At 39.5% G+C, this 21,658-nt stretch overlaps 1 protein-coding gene across 5 annotated transcripts in view; it reads left to right on the top strand.

Moving 5' to 3' along the window:
• kek5 (leucine-rich repeat, immunoglobulin-like domain-containing kekkon 5 protein) overlaps nucleotides 1-21,658 on the top strand; it is a 65,416-nt gene that overhangs the window by 26,060 nt on the left and 17,698 nt on the right. For 2 of the 5 annotated variants that reach the window (XM_076532157.1, XM_076532158.1), the window contains exon 2: nucleotides 7,541-7,605. Coding sequence is in view for 2 of the 5 variants with exons in the window: in XM_076532154.1 (XP_076388269.1) it covers nucleotides 12,139-12,223 (85 nt within the window). In the remaining 3 variants the exon portion in view is untranslated. Of the gene's footprint in view, nucleotides 1-7,540; nucleotides 7,606-12,047; nucleotides 12,387-20,533; nucleotides 20,562-21,658 lie in introns of those variants that run through there. The other 3 variants (XM_076532154.1, XM_076532159.1, XM_076532155.1) reach the window with 3 other exon arrangements.

Genomic DNA, 21,658 nt, shown 5'->3' with positions numbered 1-21,658 from the left:
AATCGACCTTCGTTTAAATCACTTAGGAAAGAAGTCTTGTAATCGGACGGACTTTAAAAACGGATTTTTACCGTAACTGGTACTCGCGAAAGTTTGCTCAACCACTTTATCACGTCGCACCGTTGCATTTTTGTTCGGTTTAATCAACAACCGCAATGATATTTGCGCGTCCTTTTTTCTACCCCCTTTTTTAAATCCCTGTGGAATAATGCTATACAAAGATATGCATGCAGAATTATCGTATTAATATTTAAATAAAGTTTCTGAATAACAGAGGTAGCTTGCGGAATTGCGTTGATGTTTTTAAGACAGGTATACAAAATTCATAAACTGCAGATTTGAATGGTGAAACAGTACTAGTGTCATTGGTAGCTGTATACATAGGAGCCAGATGAGTTTGTTCTCACCCTCAAAATAAGAATTACCACTGACAATTCATTTCGCGTTCAGATTTAAAAAATGTACAGATATTAAATTACCAGAAAGGAATTGTGACTAATATTCTGTAAGAGATATCCAAGTATTAGCATTTTAAGGGAGTTTCGATAATTCGTGGAGGGCGCTCGAAATAAAAGTTCAGCCTACAATTAAGGAAAAGTCCTCGAAAAGGGAGGAAGAAATCAGGAAAAGAAAGGGGAAAGTGAGACTCGCAGATTACGTTGAATCGTAGATATCGTGGCCATTGAATTCGATTTGCAAAGTATAGGGAAACCCCAGGGTCGATTGAAAATAGTTCGGTTTCAATCTCGGGGTCTTCTCGAGTGCTCCTGAATAAACACTGACTTTCCCGCGTCTGTGCGGCTAAAATCAATTCAACGGAACAAGCGAGGTGTTAAGGTGGCTCAAAGCGATAGAGAGCCACCCTTTAGAATCGGTCGGAGGATAAGACGATATGGCGGGAAAATTTGAACAGAGGAACTACGCTCGAAAAGAGTCCTTGACTGTCGCTCGATCCGGTTGAATAAAAACCTACGCCGGCCAAACGAGATGGAAACTTACCACTTCCTCTTCGCGGCGCGGCGTCGCTTCGAATTGAATACCGAGACTTCGAAACCCCTTGAAAATCTTGTTGCGCATACTATCGATAATGCATCTTTCGAACACGCTCCAAAACTCTTGTAGACTTCGACGACATTGGTGATATTTTTTGGCACATTTTATTGAACCGAGGATCTGTGGTTAATAAAGTACTCGCGGTAATATAGAGTTATTCGAAGTGAATCTTCAACTCTATGCGAGGGAAGTTGGTCAACTCTATACTGAAGTGTGGGTATTCAGATGTGTAGCTCTAAGTTTAGAATATTTCTATATCGCTATATCCGTGGATTTCTAAGACTGTTTATAGATGCTTAGATTTCTCGAGAGATGCTGATCCTTTGATCCAGGGTCCAGGATCTTGATACTTGGATCCCTTTGGCTCTGATTCCCCTATTCCTACATCAATCTATATCCTTAGATCCCTACGTCACATTATCTCTACATCCCATTATCTCTCCATTCCATTATCCCTACGTCCCATTATCTCTACATTCCATTATCTCTGCATCCCATTATCCCTACTTCGCATTATCCCTAGGTAGGGGGATCCTATGTTCCTAGATTCTTCTGTTCCTAGATACATTTCTATATTCCCAGATCCCTACATCCCTATCTTCCTATAGGTATAGAGCCCTGAGTATTTATATTACTAGATAATCCTAGATATCTTGAATATCTATAAACCGGTATCCCTATAAGTTCACAGCTCTACCCATATCCTTATACACCTAGAACCCCAAATTACCTACTACGTTCGCCTTTATACGCAATTTCAGTTAGCCTAGTGTTTCGCGAATCGTACAATATCGGGAAACAGTTTCGATCATAAAAGTTTGCGATCCGGAAATCATTGGATTCGGACGTAGCTTTGATCGCTATATTGACTAACGGAACTGAAAGGGGAAAATAACCCGTAGTTACCGCGTCGGTTAATTTAATAATGAAAAGAACGGAAAACAAAAGGGAAATGGAACCGGACCGAAACTGTTACGGCCGATATATTGTTCTCTGTCTAGGATAGGAGGCAGCTCGCGCCATTAGAGCGCGTTGTGTTTCGACTCCGACAAATATTTGCCAACGGTGAAACAGGAAGACCGTGGCGTATATACATCGCGGTTGTAGCGTACACAATGGAAAAACTAGCTGACCCTTCGCGATATAGAGATCGATAGCGTGGTCAGTTATTTATACCTTGCTCGTACATCAATCCAGTGCGTCTCGATAATGCGTATAATTCAACGGACGGTAAATCGTTGCCAAGGATGGTCAAATAACCGCGCAAGATGAACGAGGTTGCAGCCGCGTACATGTACACGGGCCGACGACACTCGTATACATCTGTACAGGCCTGTATTCGAAGAGGTGTACAAGATATACGACAAGAGCCGGCCGTGTTTGTGCGGCACGGTTCAAAAGCCAGGCTTCGGTGAACGAGGAGGGAAAATGGGTCGCGGGACTCGCTGGAAATTCCATCAATTATCGCATCAGTGCTACGACAATATCGTGTCGTGAAATTATCGTCTCTACCAGCGGAAAAAGGATGAAAGGGATGAGAAAGCTCGTCTCGAAAAACAGAGTTTGCATTTGACGAAGGAAGATTCGCAATTTCCCGTCGCTTTGATTTCTTCAACCATCGTGGGTACCTCGTGAAACAAGATACGACGAGATATATAAGACTTTCCATCGCATTTTAATGCGAATTTGAACTCGGAGTTGACTATTCGAATTTCCCGAATAAACTATTCGAGCAGGCCAAGCGTTAACAATTCCTCGAGTATCATAGCGAGCATATTTTTCCAAAGGAAGACCGCCGTATTCAATACGGCACGAGTTATTCGTCGACGTACCGGTACAACTCCCCCTCCGTTTTAGCCGGCGAATAAGTGAAAAAAGGGGAAAAGAAGCTGTTATTCCTCTCGCTTCCTGATGGTTATGGGCCCCGTGAAGCTCCAGCCGCCCATAAGTATGTATTCCCCTCGGCTTATTACATGCATAAAGTATCCGATTTAACGTCACGCTTTATCTCTCTTCTATTTCTTCTTTCTCCATGTTGCGACGCCCGGAAACCGCTCGCGGGAGTTTTCTCCTTCCCTTCTGCCGCATTTCCTTCGTTTTCTTCCGTGGTGCCTCTTTGTTCCCGGTTAGTACACCTCCTGACCTCGTTCGCCTCAGAAATAATTTAATTCGTATTACGGGGCCGTTACGAAGGGCAAAAGGCGCCGGTTGCTACGCCTACGCGGACGTTTGTGCGCTTGAAATCGAGAGAAGAAAGGGGGATTCCGCCCGGTGGCTCTTTTCATGCGGCGAAGAAACAGCATCGCAAGAAAGGGCCGAGCTATGCACAACGGCGACGATGCAACCAAGAAACATCATCCTCACAGGATTATTTCTCGTGGCGAAATATGCACACCGAAAATACGCTAGACCGCTTTTTCAATGGAGCCGCGTTTTCGAGGTTACCTTTAAAATTATGCGAAACAACAATGGAAATTCGCTTCGCGGACCTTTTTGCGGATTTTCAACGTTCATGAACTGACTCCGTTATGAATTTTCTTTCTGTTAGTGTTTTTCGGAATTAAGAGCTTCTTTTGCTCGATATAACTCTTGATACTGGCACTTTAAAGGCGAGAGTTTCAGTTACCGTGGTCTGATTTTGTTCGAAATTTCATTCTTATAATTGTGGTTTTTAGGATATTTATTCTGGGGTGCTTAAGTTGTTAATTTTTTAAGTTTAAAGACTTAAAGATTTCTGTATTCAATTCTTCGGGTAAGATTCAGAAATGTTCAGTTTTTAAGTAAAAAATTTTCTCTCGCCTTTCTCAATTACTACGCTCTTTAATTTCACATTCCCCAATTTCCACATTCCCTAATTTCCACATTCCCCAATTCCCACATTCCCTAATTCCCACATTTGCCAGTTCCATATTCCCCAATTCCCACATTCCCCAATTTCCACATTTCCCAATTCCCACATTCCCCAATTCCCACATTCCCCAGATCCCAGCTTCTCCAATTCCACATACCCCAATTTCTAGATTTTCCAATTCCCACGTTCCCCAATTCCCACGTTCCCCAATTCCCACATTTCCCAATTCCCACATTCCCCAGATCCCAGCTTCTCCAATTCCACATCCCCCAATTTTTACATTTCCCAATTCCCACGTTCCTCAATTCCCACGTTCCCCAATTCCTACGTTCCCCAATTCCCACGTTCCCCAATTCCCACATTCTCCAGATCCCAGCTTCTCCAATTCCACATTCCCCAATTCCACATTCCCCAATTCCACATTCCCCAATTCCTACATTCCTCAATTCCATATTCCCAAACTCCCACATTCCCCTATTCTCACTGTCCCAAATTTCCAGGTACAAAATCTTTCAAGTCTCCAAACGTCTCCTTCCAGACCATAATTTGCCATTTTCCAAATTCCTAAATCCTCAAATCCCCAAATCCTCAAGTTTCCAACCCCCGAATATCTAAATTCCCAATCGCCCAATTTTCTCTCCAGAGGAACTCTTTCAGTATCGATCAGTCGCAATAAATTTCCCCGTACATCGCCGCAATATAACAAGACTATTGTCCTGAAGGTACGTGCAAACTAGATCCAATGTCCAATTTCGTCGAATTAGATTATAGTTAAAATGGACAAAGTTTATTTACGTCTCGGTTAGACGAGCAAAGTTATACCACTCGAGAAATTGGCTATAAAAGATGCAGACTGCTCACTCTAACCCAGTCCGTTTCCTGGTCCACGAAAAGCCGGGACCCTCTTTATGTTACCTTTTTGCCACGGCTCAACGAGATGCAGATTGAAAAGCTGTCCGAATTAAATGGAATAGGTTTTCTATTGCTTTCACGCGCAACATAATTTAGTGGGTGAAACGGGGACACTTTGAGAAGGTTGGAAAGGGGCGGAAGAAAAAGGTCTATTTAATCGAGCCTACCATGGACACGGGAACGTTCCGGGTTAAGACAAGGGGTCCATTTCGGTGAATCAATGGCTGAGAGAAGTTGAACGGGAATTGGAGATTGCTGGAAACGTCCCTTTGTTTCGGATTGCTTCGAAATAAATTTGGACGCATCTGCAGCGAATGTTTATGGCGCTAGACGTATGGGAACGGTTTACCTTTTGCCGAATAATTGCTGAAATTACTGTCTATTTTATGGTTTTATGGTCTTGACAGTCGTAAAACCCGTGGTATTTTTTTTAGAATAATAAAATATAAACTCGATGTAGTTAAGAACAGCTCGACTTTTAATTTTGAGATATGAAGACATTAAGCGATGTTTCATTCAGCACGAATCACTTGATATCACGAAATGATTAATATTTTCTTAATATTGCTCTAAAATCACAAATTAGAGAAAGACTTCAATCAAGTGGAAATAATTCTGTTCACGTTGATATCTTGTGGTATAATTAAACGTTTCAGTGGTACGCGTGTCTGAAGGTTGATTATGCTACCCTCGTAAAATCCCCTGCGGCGGTTCGGTTTATTTTATGGTATACGAATACCCGTCGTTCGCTGAAAATTATCCGTTCCGAGACCGCCAATCGAAAGAATAAAATTAGCAACGGCATTTCTATTTTCCAACTTCGTGCCTAAATATCCTCGTACCGATCTTCCCTTTAGTAGGAAAGTTTGTAAGTTCCTTTTCTGAAGATGCACACGAAGGTGATTTGCATTACTGGTCTTGAGTAATTAAAATTATACTCGCTCTGATCTCTCGTGGCACCGTTTGAAGGATGAAAGAAGGAGAGGGCAAGTTTATACCTCGAGTCCTTGCGAGCTCACGTCCAATCAGACTCGATCGATAACACTTAGACCAGATTCGAGATGGTATATTGAATTAATGTAGTCGTGAAACTTGAAGTACTTTACGACTCCGGGCCAATATCTGTAATTATCCCATTGTGAATCCGATTTCTGCAGAAATTTCAATGGATCTCGCGTTGTTCGAGGCACTTCGAATTTCAAGATTCAAAACGAAAATGAACAATGCCGATTCGATAGAGTCGTTTTGAAGTTCCCAGAGACACCCTCCGAACGTTATCGCGTTTTTCCCGCAAATATTCAGCGCGTCGACGTTAAATTGAAACCGGCCGCCACGAAAAGCGGCTTAAACGGCGTATAACTTGCGAATAGATTCCTGTGGGCCCTTTTGTTCTCTTTAATAGAAAGTTTTTTGTTTCGTTGTTTGTCGAACTGCGCGACATAGGAAGCTGCACGCTGTCGGTTTCTCGGTCCCTTCGGTCTCATGACCGGTTCACGGAAAAAGCTTCCTTTTGTCCGGTCACATTTTGCCCTACAGTTTGCCCAACGTAATAGAAACGCTCTTTCTCTTCGCTTTCTCGCTAAATTATTTAGTCCGCGACAGATATTCCCATTTTTATCGGGAAAATTTTGTCCTTTTGTTTGTGATCGATTTTTATTATGGTAGGTTTTGGAGGATGAAGATTGGTGAACTTTTCAGGGTGCACATTTTCAAATTTTTGTAGTTCTATGTTCTTAAATTTTGGAATTCTTATATTCCTAAATTTTTGTATTTCCCAATTTCCACATTTCCCAATTCCCACGTTTCCCAATTTCCACATTTCCCAATTCCACATTCCCCAATTCCATATTCCCCAATTATCACATTCTCCAGTTCCCACTTTCCCCAACTCTCACATTCCCCAATTCCACCTTTCCCAATTCCACATCCCCCAATTCCCACATTCCCCAATTCCCATGTTCCCCAACTCCCACATTTCCCCATACCCACATTCTCCAATTCCCACATTCCCCAGCTTCCACTTTCCTCAACTCTCACATTCCCCAAATCCACCTTTCCCAATACCACCTTCCCCAATTCCAGATTCTCCAATTCCCACGTTCCCCAATTCCTATGTTCCCCAACTTCTACATTACCCAATTCCCACATTCCCCAATTCCCACGTTCTCCAACCCCATATTCCCCAAATCCTACATTCCCCAATTCCCACATCCCCCAACTCCCACCTTCCCCAATTCCACATTCCCCAAATCCATATCCCTGAATTCCACATCCCCAACTCCCACATTCCCCAATTCCACATTCTTCAATTCCATATCCTTCAACTCCACATTCCCCTATTCCACATGCCCAAATTCTCACATTCTCAACTTTTACTATCGGACAATTTACCTAATGTCAAATTGTAATGTATAGCGGTGATGTGAATTAACACTAGAACTACCAACCAGTCAAAATGACTGGTTTCAAATTTCTCATTTTATATTACAAAATTTTATTGTCGTGATTTTATTGAAATGTCTGTCATATTTTATTCTATAAGGTAAAAACTAGATCTATATGTTACTTGATGCTTTAGTATTTATTTCCCTTTACATTTTATTTTTCATTCTTCGATAAACGAGTATTTAATGTCAGTAGTTCTAGTGTTAAGTTACCAACGCATTCCAATTGACGATAGACAATTTGATTTCATGCGAATAACACTTGTTTCCTCTTTTGCAGAACATTCCTTTGGCAAAGTGACGCTCAAAGCGGTCACGGATTTCTCGTTGCTGTCTAAATTAAGGGTAAGCACTTATTCGTTTACGATTCACAATTATATCCGTGGCTGCGTTAACGATGTTGTTGGAAAGCAACGATTCTAATTTGTTCGAGGAAGTTTCGTGGCAACGCGTTTCACCCCTAGCTGTTTTCTTAACTCGAAACGATTAAGTCGATAAATTTCAAAGTTCTCCGTCCACTCGATGCTGCCGTGGAATTTGTATTGCTCGCGTTTTGCCTCTGCCTTTAACTTTCTACTAGATTGACGAACGAAGTTTCTTTGAAATAAGGAAAAAAGAAGGGTGGAAATTCTCTGGCCATAATTATTAGCAAACTATGACAGAAATTGTGATATAAGTGATCGCTGGTTTATTGAAATTTTAGAGTAATTGCGGTCACTATTTGTATTCAAACTATAAATTTGTGAGTATTGATATAAAATTGTTTGGTGCTTTTCTTACAAAAATGGAGGTTCTTTAAAAAAAAAAATTGAACGATAGTAATACGTCAGAAGTAGTGAAGAAATATTTATTTTACGAGAATGTGAAACTGGTGTTTAATCTTTGCACAAAAATGAGGACAACCTAAATGGTTAAAATTTCACATCAAGTTCAACGATTCTTGTCCAATAGTATATCACAACCCTCGGTTCAGAAAACTTCAAGCGCCCTTGTTATTTTCCCTTCCCAGCTCTTCGACATCCAGAATTAGCCAGCCAAATTTATCCCAAGAGAAGTAACCGTGTCACGAATGAATAATTAACAGGAGCGAATCCAGGAACCAGAACTCAGTGTATTCTTAATACATTTACTGGCATTAGGAAGAATTACTAGAAAAGAATATCAAAATGTAGATCGAGTGCAAATCGAGTTATTATTGAAGATACTAAAGATGTAGAAACTTGAAGATGTAAAAATATGTCTGTGTCATATGTTTCACTTTTATAGCACAGATGGTAGCAATGATAGTTATTTAAACACTTCAATCTGAAAATATTTAATGAAATTATAATTACACGCTTAGTAATTAATATTGTACTATGTCTGGCAACGTATTCTATTTTCCCTGCAACAGCCAACCCGTCAACAAATTTCCAATTAACGTTCCAATCGGATATCACGTTTCCGGATGATTTACAAGATCATTTAACTTGTCGAAAAAGTTCGCGTAATTTCGCGGCCGAAACACGCGACGGCTGTAAATATTCGGAAAATTGCGAACTTCCGTAGAACAGGGTTGTCGGTCGTCGCAACATAAGCGAAAGAAACTTGAGCTATTAGATGCGTTTCGATATTGGAAAGCGCATAAACTGTACGTATTACCAATCGATAACTCTCCGTCTGCAGCAACTTTTTATTCCGGAATATTCGATTTTTTTACAGGGTGTATGTCGACGAAAAGTAACGAACCTCTGAACGTAGCAGGGAATGCTAACCCGAGGAACACGATAAAAATGCATGTTCACGTGATTAAGGATGCACGATTCGATAAAGAATTACATTTCACGACAAAGAACATCGTAGTTGCAAGCAGATAACGATTTCCAATAGAATTTTAATGGGACCGGCTATACCGGTGACGTCCTATAACGTCATGTAGCCAGATACCGTAACCCGAAAGCGGATACGACAGTCTGTCAAACATGAATGTAGAAATCTTTTCATGCGGTTGCAAACTGTAACACCTTTTATCTTACTGTTTGACGTAAAATTCGGGGATAAGCTTTTATTCCTCAATTAGCAGATTCATGACACATGTAACATATGTCTCATGTGAGTGTATTTGTTCATTCGATGCACTGTAGATGCATCGTTCACTGATCTAGATGCATTCGATTTTTTTATCTTACTGTTTGACGTAAAATTTGGGGATAAGCTTTTATTCCTCAATTAGCAGATTCATGACACATGTAACATATGAATCATGTGAGTGTACTTGTTCATTCGACACACTATAGATGCATCGTTCACTGATTTAGAAGATGTCTTCGATTTTTTTATTTTATTGTTTGATGTATAATTTGTGCATAAGCTTTTATTTCTCAATTAGCAGATTCATGACACATGTACTAACATATGAGTCATGTGAGTGCACTTGTTTATTCGACACACTATAGATGCATCGTTCACTGATTTAGAAGATGTCTTCGATTTTTTTATTTTATTGTTTGATGTACAATTTGTGCATAAGCTTTTATTTCTCAATTAGCAGATTCATGACACATGTACTCACATATGAATCACATGAGTGTACTTGTTCATTCGATGCATTGTAGATGCATCGTTCACTGATTTAGAAGATGTCTTCGATTTTTTTATCTTATTGTTTGATGTACAATTTGTGCATAAGCTTTTGTTTCTCAATTAGCAGATTCATGACACATGTACTAACATATGAGTCATGTGAGTGCACTTGTTTATTCGACACACTATAGATGCATCGTTCACTGATTTAGAAGATGTCTTCGATTTTTTTATTTTATTGTTTGATGTACAATTTGTGCATAAGCTTTTATTTCTCAATTAGCAGATTCATGACACATGTACTCACATATGAATCACATGAGTGTACTTGTTCATTCGATGCATTGTAGATGCATCGTTCACTGATTTAGAAGATGTCTTCGATTTTTTTATCTTATTGTTTGATGTACAATTTGTGCATAAGCTTTTGTTTCTCAATTAGCAGATTCATGACACATGTACTAACATATGAGTCATGTGAGTGCACTTGTTTATTCGACACACTATAGATGCATCGTTCACTGATTTAGAAGATGTCTTCGATTTTTTTATCTTATTGTTTGATGTACAATTTGTGCATAAGCTTTTGTTTCTCAATTAGCAGATTCATGACACATGTACTAACATACGAATCATGTGAGTGTACTTGTTTATTCGACACATCAATCGTTCACTGATCTAGAAGATCTGTTCCCACCTGCTCCCGAAATAATTGACATTGATCTACACTTCAGAATCTACTCAGAGTCGTGCGATGATGTCTTAATGAACACTTGTTTTGCCCATCAGTGATTCACGCAACTGTTTTGCAGCTAAATGAAAAGCTCCTTTGAGCGTGGTAATTCATCCGCTTGATTTCTTTCCCATTTGCATGGACAATCGGTAGAAAAAAAGAAGCGTTCAAAGGCTGCTAATCAACCGTCCCGTTCCGCGCTGGAATCCGGATATTAAGGAAAGAAGATTTCGCAGCTAGATTAAAAGGAATTTCGTTTGTTGCTGTTCCCCTTTAGCCTCGTGATTTTCGTTCAGCAAGTTGTTGCAATAACCGCGCCAGCGACGAAAAAGGGCGAACCGGAGGAACAGGGACAGAGCGATATCGTTCATAATTATGCGATGTAAAAAAAGAGGTACACTTCTTTTTTCGTCCTTTCCGTTCTACGTGTTTTCCCGGTCGTTCCTGTTTCGGTGGGAGAATCAACTCTCTAAGAGAAAATTACCAGAGGCATGGCATGTTCCATGGCAGAGACTTTAAATCCCGTATCCCCACGGATAAATGACCTCGTAACTGAAGATTTATGCCAGCATTCTCATTATCCGGCCCGTTACTATAACGTGCTCATTATCGTTCTTTCGTGATTCCCTGGCAGTCGTGGTTTTTCTCGATTAATCGCGTATGTCCGATTTTTGCAGATTCCTTCGCTAAAACGGAGTCTTAGAGGCAAAAAAATAATTAACACGGGTAATCTGCGAGATAGCAGAATCTAGCTCGAAACAACGATAAAATAGAATAAACTGGATGTAGATTGCCAGTAAACCCGAATACTCCGAAATGAAGTTTTGGATTAAGGCAATGAAAGTCAAGCACTTCAAATTTACTGCTCCAACTTCAACACGGACCAAGTGTAAATCTTTACCCAATTCGAAGTATGAATTAAAACTGTCTTTACTAATCCTTCGATTGCGTGCAATTTATCGAAATGACCCAGAAAGGAAAATGTCTCACCGAGGAAATTTGCAGATATCTAACTTGTAAATCTGTGATCGAGAAATCCAGGTGAAGATGCTACCTGATGGTTTACTGTATATGCTACGAATTAGAAAATCTATCGGAACGTAATTGCACTTCACATCGTCCGCATTCCGTCGATAAGTCAAGTCGGTATTGTCCTCTCTTTATTACGTGCTTATCGATAGACACATCGGCTTCGATCAAACAGACAAAGTTCATCTCCCGGGATATCCTATTAGACGGATCTCTCGCGTAATCTTAGCGATCCGCTGACAAATACGAGTTTCTCTACGCTGCACAGCTGCGCCAGCTTCGACATCTGCGCACTTTATTGTATCTATCGCCTCTGTTTACGGATAGATATGGCCAGAAATTATATCTCAGCGTCTCAATCACGTCGTGTCAATAACAAAGACGTCGAAGACTATTTTTGGTATCGGGAGATTCCTCGTGGAGAGCGCGTTGTATCTTTAGAAATGAAAGATTTCGTCGGAAGGGAAAAGCAGTCGGCTGTCGAACACGTTCCAGAGCGCGTCGGGGATTTCGTTGCGACGCGTTACGCGATTTCGGAACAGTAGAAAATTTCGATGACTCTCGAAATATTTCGGTGGAGCGCGTTTTCGTTCCGAGTGACCGATGTTTCGACTGGCGAACGAGAATTCGCGAACGAGAGTTCGTTATAATTTTCATCTGCGTTTTTCGCAGTCTCTCGCATCATTATGAGGCTCCGAGGCGTAATTACAGCGCCGGAAGCTGCCACGCCGCGATCAAACATCCCCCGCATCGGTCTGCTTAAAAATAAACTCGCGGAAGAGAACTCTGTAATTTCATTTATGTAAGTGTACATCAAAATTCGTGTATGTTTGCGTAACATTTCCCCGTATCAAAATGTATCGTTTTCAACCCCAGTGTAAAATACCCGAAGTTCAACAGTTTTCAGCTCTTAGAGCATCGGATTTCTAAATTTCAATTACGCTTAATCATCCGTGGCCGTAACGAAGATAAAGAGTCAGAAAGCTCTGGCCACGGACCGAAATCACGAGAGGGACATAAAAATCCCGTTGTAACGAGGGTACCGTGACCCATTTACAAAGTCGCGGGCAAGATGGACGAACTGGAGGAAACACGGAGGACCGTGTATGTTTCTTAATGTATATAACGAATCGCTGCGCTGTTTCTACCCGTCCCAGGGTGCTACTACCTCGACGTTACCAAAAATCTACGGTCTTTTCCTACTTATACACGCGACACGATCCAGTCTCATTTAAACTGCTTAAGGAATACACACGAACGTACACACACGAGGGAAGATAGAGAGAAGGACGCCGGTGACGCATATGATCCTTTCCCCTGGTGCAACATCGTTCTTCCTTACGGACCTCCCCCGAGACAGTTGTATCTCGTAATCACGAGCAGTATTCTCCAGTTTCTCGGTGCGTGTATTTTGCGTGCACGTGTGTGTATTCTCCAGTTTCACACGCGCGAAATAACACACGGGAACGGGTTGCGTATGATCGTGCACGCGATCAGATACATGGCCTGAGAGAGAGGTTTAGTTACATAAAGGGTGTTTGTCCCGGGAGGGTGGCACCAGGTGTATATCGACTCCGAGCACATATTAATATCCAGCTTCGAGCCTTCTAGGGCATCATCTTGGTTTCCTGTATCCTTGTCACGTTACAGGGATACGGAGACGTAACTGGAAGCGTGCGGAATGACACTGCTATTAGCAAATGTTCTCCTTTTTAATTGCGCCAGCTTGAATATCATCTTGCAATGTGATGTTTCGATGGCAGAGTTGATTATATCTATAACACATTTGTACCTTTAACCTTTTCGAAGAGTGGACTCAATTTTTAAATTCAAAGGTCACATATAAATAAATTCTTCTACGACATTTCTGAAGAAGTATGAACATTTTTGTGTAATCAAGATTCAAACCATTTTTATACAACTTTTTATATAGAACTTCTCGGAGAAGCTTTTGCAGCCATCATGGTTTGTAGGTTCATCGATGTTAACAGTAAATTACGCATGGAAGGAGTAAGGTACATAGATCGTCTCGAAGATAATTCATTAACAATCAATACGTTCGTTAGAAAATCCTGAATAATTTGTTTGCACGGATATAACGATAGTAAAGGACATCGCGATAGTTGTTCGCGATAAGAACGGTAACCCCATTACACGATCGATCGTGTTTCTCTTTCGCAAGGGATCTCGCGAAGGGGTTGGTCACGAAAATATGTCGAGCTCATGCAAATGGAAAATACTGGAGGAATAATTACGGAAGCGTTTTCACGATCAGACTATTCACGGCGCTATCAGGCTGCGGTATTATTTGTACAGCGACGACGATATCGATATTCATTGGTAATTAAGTATTAACGGCTTATCGGGAATAGAAGGTGACCCCTTCGCCGAGAGTTCAGGCTCCCTCGGCTTTGCCGTTTCTCATTTATAATTAGAAAGTCGATTACCGACGCGACGCGGCGTCTTTGGCACGCTCGAGGCAGACGCAATAAAAACACTTCGATTACTTCGAAAAAACTTCGACATTTCGTATCCCTGCTCGGGTAACAGACAGAACTTGATTAATCTTTACTTTATATTAGAACTGTGGGCAGATGAAGGAGGTAGATTCAGAGGATGTGTTTGACGGTAACCTTGTGTCAAATATCGCTACCCTTCAAAAATTTATTTAGAAAAAAAATTTGTAAGCATATTTTAACAAGAGTTATTTATAACAATCGATGTATCAAATCTCTCTGAACTCGACATTGTGTAATTTATTTGCAATTGAGCGAGGAGCGATTGAAGGTATTATAAGTCAATAGGAGAATAATGGGAGTAGACTTAAAATGGGGCTGACGTTATTGCGTGACTTTTGTCATCGAGTAAATTATAAAATATCGTGTCGACACGCTCCGAGTATCGATAAGTTCTTTTTCTTCGTGGAGTTACGTTGAACAGAATATCCATTAATGAAACAACGTATTTTCTGGTTATAACACAGACCACGGTCCATTAATATTCACCTGGGGCTGCAATTGTCTCCTACCGTGAGGTTTTTGGTTTTTAACAATACGCTCGATTTGAGCCAGCCGGTCCATCCTCGACGACCAATGAAACAATTAAAATAGCGAAAATGGAAAATTTGTTGTTGAACGCACGGGACTGTATGAAATTTGAATTTTATCTCTCGCGTTAGGAGAACGGGCGCTTTTGAACTCACGGTTGAAACCACAGAAAGAGGAATTTATTTGTTATATATATATTTTTTTTTCATTTCAACAAAACTGTTGTAAAAAATGAAAACGAGTTTCACCTGATTGCTCGACCGTGGAAAACGGTCGAAAATACTCAACGTCGGGAAAATGTAAAACGATGTTCAGAGAGTAAATTGAGGTTCGAAATTTGAAATTGAAATTTGCATTTAAATTTAAATTACGGAGTACAAGTACCTACAAAATTGCAAAATTCGGAATTATAGCTGGCTTCTAATTTCCGTTAATTGCATAACGTCACAAAATGATTGATCAAATTATTATGGTCACTTGTTTGTCCGAACTTTAAACACTAAAATACACGTATAGCGTAATGAATTTTGAAAACTTGTATAATTAATTTTTATTAAACAGTATAACGTTTGAAACGTTTATCCGGCGTAATCGAATTATTCTTTACATGTTAAGGGCAAAGAAAAGGGTGTACCGGTAGTGTTCCGATTGCATGGTTCCGAATTAACACGGTCGAAAAATTGCGTAAAGCTTCGTTTTGCATGAAACGATTTCCATTTAACACGCTTCAGCAAATGAGCAACATATTCGGTTTAAAAATTATTTAAATCCAACAAAACTGTTTTCATCGAAAAACGTGGGAATAACAAGTATAAAAGCCCTGTTTGAATTCGTGATGCGTACAAAAACATTCGATAATCCGAAAATTTCAAAGTTCACGAGTTTCGAAATTCAATTTTAAATTCAAGCTGTAAAAATTTCAAGATTTCGAAGTAATCTGAGGTCATGAAGTATATCACGTTTGCATCTCATCACCATAATTCGATCGCTAAATTTATTCCTTTCGAGCGAATATATCATAAATGATCGATATTCGCTGTCACGGCAAATTATATCCAAGGGTGGAAATTCAGCAGGGCAATATAATTACGGGAACAGAAATTCTTTGGGTGTCTACGCGGTTTACTTGGACGATTTGTATTTCGCCCGACCAATTCAACTAAAACTTTTTCTTCCATTCGTTATTACGCCAGCGAGTTCCACTTTGAAACTGAATCCTCAGGAAGTTGTCCAGGTAACTGGAGTATAATGTGCCGTACACACAGGACACCGTCCTAATGCCCGATCTCCGATTTCCGTCACGAAGAATCGATTTCGTTCAGAAAATGCGAATAATCATCTTTTCGCGCCTTTTGAAATTTGGATCTCCAATTTCACCGAATGAAGTTTCATCTAAATCTATCGCACGTTGACTGCCACATTGAAACAATTGAAAATTGCATCCAGTAATGTTTTAATTTTTAATGAATTTTACCAACTATTTTCACAATATCTTGTTACATTTATTTTCCATATATCCATGTAATTAATGTGATAATTTTTTATTAGGAAAGTGAACAAATTTTTAATAATACACATGTCACATCAGTTAACTTAAATGTCACATGTGTGACGTGGCAGTCAACGTAAAAGCAAGAATCAAGAACAGACTGTCCTAAGATACTGCTTCTATAAACACCTCTTCTAAATTTTTAGCATGAATGATTTATTGTCTTAGCCTCTCTATCAATAGATTTCCTATAAAATTTGAATTTCCCAGGTGAAAATCCGATTAATTCGATTAAATCTAAGATTTATAACCTCGATTTGAATAATGGAATTTTAAGTTCGACGACTTTGCCGAGAATAATAGAAACGAACTCTTGGATTTTCAGTATTTTGATCTGGATATATTTTAATCACGATCATTATAATATTATGGAACTTAGCCAGGGGTAATTACTCCCGCTGACTGAAGTAGAACCTTGTCACATCTAGCTTGCTGTTCTTGCTCGAATTCGCTGTCAAGTTCCGAAGGTACATTAATATTAAACAGTAAGAGAATACAGAAGCTTCATCTTCTTTTAGCCACGGTTAATCACGTTTCGAGTTACTGGAATATTAATTTATTCCTAGCATGAATTTATAATTCTCTTCTATATTCTGTCACGTCCAGTATATTTAAACCTACGTTCACACATAATCAGTTAAAAGCTTTATAATATTAAACGAGAGGCGGGTAAAATTAAACGAAACACGATAAAAAAGCCATTGAGCAAACGTTCAATTTTACTTCAGCGATATTCGCGTTGCTTTTATTTTTAATTAACGAAAATGAACGCCGGGAGACAAATTTTTAATATGTTGACAGTTGTAATGAAAATAGACGTTGCAGTAGCACTTTAATAAACTTTAATGATATATTATCTTCTCAATTATTAGAGCTATTACTCGGATTAAAGCTTGAAAATTTCTACCTCTTCAAATATCGATTCTGAATTTCAAATTTTTAGAATACAAAAGAGGTTCAAAATTATTCTCAAATCTATACCTCTGAATATTAATGTACCTATTACGAATACTAATTAAATATCTATAGTTTCGGATTAAATTTCCAAATTTCTGAATCTTACATTTTGACAGTAAAAACGAGTCGAAAGAGAACTGCAGTCGCAAGCTCCCGTTTGTATTTCCGCGATCTTTGTTGTTAGCAAACACGCGATTCGTTTGGATTTCCTAACGCATCGTTATACGAACGTTTCGACGGGAAGCGGGCGAAACGGAAGGCCACGATTTTATTTACAGAGACGTTTAAATTGAATTTTCAATTTCGCAAAATCGCCACGGCGAAACCGACGCTCAAAATGCTCGACGCTTTGCGGTTAATACATCCACGCCGGATTCGAAAATCGTTATTCCGTTCGCCAAAGCAATCTTTACATTGCCGGCGTGAGATTGACTTTTTTTTCATGTGGAGCAGCTTGTTCGTTCCCAAACAGTTTTAAGTCGAAAACATCGTTTCGCGTTTTTGCTTTTTTTCCCCGGTTTTTTTCGTTCGAAACAATTTTCATGGGAAATTCGATTTAAACGCTCCGGTTTTCTGAAATTCGCTTCTCATATGTGTTCGAGCACCGCTTAACGTATCTTTTCATATGCGAAAAGCTTCATCCCTTTCAGTTGGCTTAATATCCCCGATTTCGCGAATAATCGTTCCCAACCGACGACCAATAAACTATGAGATGATCGTCGGTTTACTCGGGCTATTATAAATCCTATCAGTTGCCTCTAACTGTCACGGATACGTCCGAACGATATGAATGCCACGTTCCGAGCCAATCATCGAACATTCGAAAACGGTTTCGACGGTATAATTATACGATATGTTAATTAAATCGGGACTGTGGGAACCTGTTGTACGCTAATTCGCTTATGCGAAATCGTTGTGGCAAATGGATGCTAAGTAAATTCAAGTTGCATGTAAATTCCTCTCGCAGAATGCTAATTGCTAATTAATTCTTTATTCGGAAATATAAATTAATACATGCTACGTTGACATCCGCTTCTACATATTTTGTTACCATACCACATTGTGATATAAACTACTGCCACATTTCGGTATTTCTATTAACCAGTACTACACGTACCTAACCTAACCTGATACATGATACTTATTAAATAGATGCATACCTTAAAATGCAGCTGTGCATGTATACATTGTTGCATATTATAAATGCAATTCAATTAAAGAAATTTAATGAAGTTGTAGCCATGACAACAAACGATAACAACAATCTACACGTACCTAGCCTAACCTGATACATGATACTTATTAAATAGATGCATACCTTAAAATGCAGCTGTGTATGTATACATTGTTGCATATTATAAATGCAATTCAATTAAAGAAATTTAATGAAGTTGTAGCCATGACAACAAACGATAATAACAGTCTACACGTACCTAACCTAACATGACCTGATATGTGACACTTATTAAATAGATGCATACTTAAAAATGCAACTGTGCATTTCATTATGCATATTATAAATGCAGTTCAATTAAAGAAACTTGATTATGAAGCTGTAGCAATGGCAACAAATATAACAAACATCTACACGTACCTAACCTAACATGACCTGACATGTGACATATATTAAATAGATGCATACTTTAAAATGCAACTGTGCATGTTATTATGCATATTATAAATGCAGTTCAATTAAAGAAACTTGATTATGAAGCTGTAGCAATGACAACAAATGTAACAAACATTTACACGTACCTAACCTAACATGACCTGATATGTGACACTTATTAAATAGATGCATGCTTTAAAATGCAACTGTGCATGTTATTGTGCATACTATAAATGCTTGATTATGAAGTTATACTTGAAACATACTGAAACTTGATTATGAAGTTATAGCAATGACAACAAACGATACCAAAAAATATATCAACATTTGTCAATTTTCTCGACAGAACAAAGTTAATGAAATACCCTTAAAATAATATCGCTAAAAAATTTGCAAAAATTATATCAAAGATAATTTTTATAAAATATAAATGAATTCGATGTGGACGTTTAAAAGTCTGAATAATTCAGCGATGGTTAGGTAGGTCAACGTTAAAATTTTCCTACGATTTTGATCGAAAGGGTCGATCCGAATGTAAAATTCTGGTTTCGCGAAAAAACCAACCCGTTATCTGACCCTCTTTCCGGCTATGCAAACCAGCAAAGGGGTGGATTTGCACGCACGCGTGCCTACATAAAGGACGTATGTCCACGTCACACTCCTTCCGACCGTGCACGTCCTGGAACAAGGCACGTAGAAGGTCTCTTCCGGACCGTGTTTCCAAAGGACACCGCTTCCAGTTCGCCTCCGTTTTGCTTCTCGTTCACCACACTGAACCCTGCATCCCACCCCATTCTCCACCCTTCATATAGATACCTCTGATATATAGGAAGTTTCCAAAATGGATGGTTCAAGTTTAATCCTCTTAACGAGCAAATTTTTTTCACATTTACATAACATCCATATTTGTGGTATCAGGACCTTCTGAATTAATAAGCGGACGTTCCGAATATAAATAGGGAGGGTTTTCTCAATTTTTGTGATATAGAGGGCTTATCAAGCTCTTTGAGAAACGGGCTGGAGGGAAATTTTTACACATGGGCACGAAAAGTATTTTTATTGAAAATTTATTAGAATGTAGCTTTATGTGAAATCACAATAGAATAGAATCATTGCGAATTTACAATTGAATCATAAAATTTTATGAAATTAATATTTTTTGTATAGATGTTCAGATATTCAGAAATTCAGAAATGTTCATATAAATTTAACATATAAAAATCTATTACCCTGCCATCGATACTCATATTGTTGAATGAGTACGTTATTAATTTCGTGAGCAATAGATAACTTCACTAAATATCCTCGATTAAAAATTTAAGTGTGATTCGTACCCCAAAAAAACGAGAAGATTGCGGAAAAATTTTTTATTCCTGCAGCGAATACGTCGAAAGTTTGTGCACCTGTTTGAGAAACCGCCTGTATATACCGGTAGAAAGTATATAAACCCTTTACTTTCGTCTTATGCATATCTAATGTTCTCGTTGGTCGGATATTTACAAGTCAAATGCGAACGATCGAGTGAAACCGGTACGTCGCTCGGAGGCTGAAAAAGCGAAGAAAAAGCTCACCGCAAGCGCGTTACCAGGGTTTGGATGAGGGTTGAAAGAACAACGAAGACGAAGAAAGGAAGGGAAGAAAGAACGAACGTGGAAGAAACGCGGAGGACGATGTAACGAGAAAAATGGGACGCGCAATGAAGCTCGGAACCGTATTTCTTTTGTCTTGGTGCGGTTCACCGTAAACCCAGGCACAAAAGAATCTTGCCCCTGGTCTTCAGACGATGAAGTCCGGAAGAAGAGATGGTAAAGCGAAGTACGCAAACCATGAGTTTTCCGTTTCGGGCGGAGATTTCAGAAAGTTCCACGATTCGAGGCGGAAATTCGAGCACGAACCATGCCACGATCCGATCTGGGGGGATTCGCTTAAGCTTGTTTTCTCAGTTAAATTAATTCGGGACTAAATATCGAAATCTTTATTAAAATGGAAATGCGAAATTTTCAAATTTCCATATCCCGAAATTTTATCCTTGCTCGACAAACATTTTCATTGCGACAATTTCTAAACCGCGTAAAGATCTTCCTAGGGATACTTCTTCTGGCTTAAAAGCAACCACTCGATAAACGAGCTATCATCCAATTGTGTGATCCGGTTATAAATATTTGATCACAATGTCACCGACCGATCCGCTGCTTGACAAACGCGGTTTGTCAACGGTGTACACCAACGAACGATAATTGAATTTGTGTAATCGACGTAACGCCCGCTTATATTGGTCCCGTGGGCATTGACGTTATTATAACGTTCAGCGTTATCCCACCCCGTTGCTGAAGAATCGATTTACCAGTGTATGTACACCCATGTCGTTACCCTTCCTCTTCATCCCAATTTTTCGTCGCACTCGCTAAGAAGTACAGAACGTCCCAAAAATAGTGGTCCGTTCAAAAACCGTGGATTCTTCCTGCAAGCACATTTATTTTTCACGCGATCATCCTACTATGTGTTCATTCATGAAGCGTACTTCAGCGTACGCAACTCTTGAAGCGTCCTGTACAGCTAAGCCTGTCTTTATTACCTCTTTTTCCTGAACTTTTGGAATAAATTCAAATGACAAGAAGGTCGTCAGCGCTAGGTCGTTTGCCTCGACCTGTTTTACTTACAGTTTGTATCCCTGGAGGAAGCTACAAAATGAATTGTACCGAGAGCCACCTCCGACCGAAAGAGTAATTTGATGCACAACCTCGAATTCCACGGGCTTGGACGATAATAAAAGGGGCACAGCGTGCGGGGCGTCTTGTTTTATTAATTTAAATTCTGCAACGCGACTGGTGATCGTGGTGAGAGGACACCAAAACGATATTAAGTTAAATTACAAACAGTCCGTGCTAAGGTGGTCTCCGGTTCGAGATTAA

Source organism: Megachile rotundata, chromosome 5 (assembly GCF_050947335.1).
Source record: "Megachile rotundata isolate GNS110a chromosome 5, iyMegRotu1, whole genome shotgun sequence".
Taxonomy (NCBI): Eukaryota; Metazoa; Arthropoda; class Insecta; order Hymenoptera; family Megachilidae; genus Megachile; species Megachile rotundata.
The sequence above is the reverse complement of the archived record's forward strand: the minus strand, read 5'-3'. Positions and strand labels throughout refer to the sequence as shown.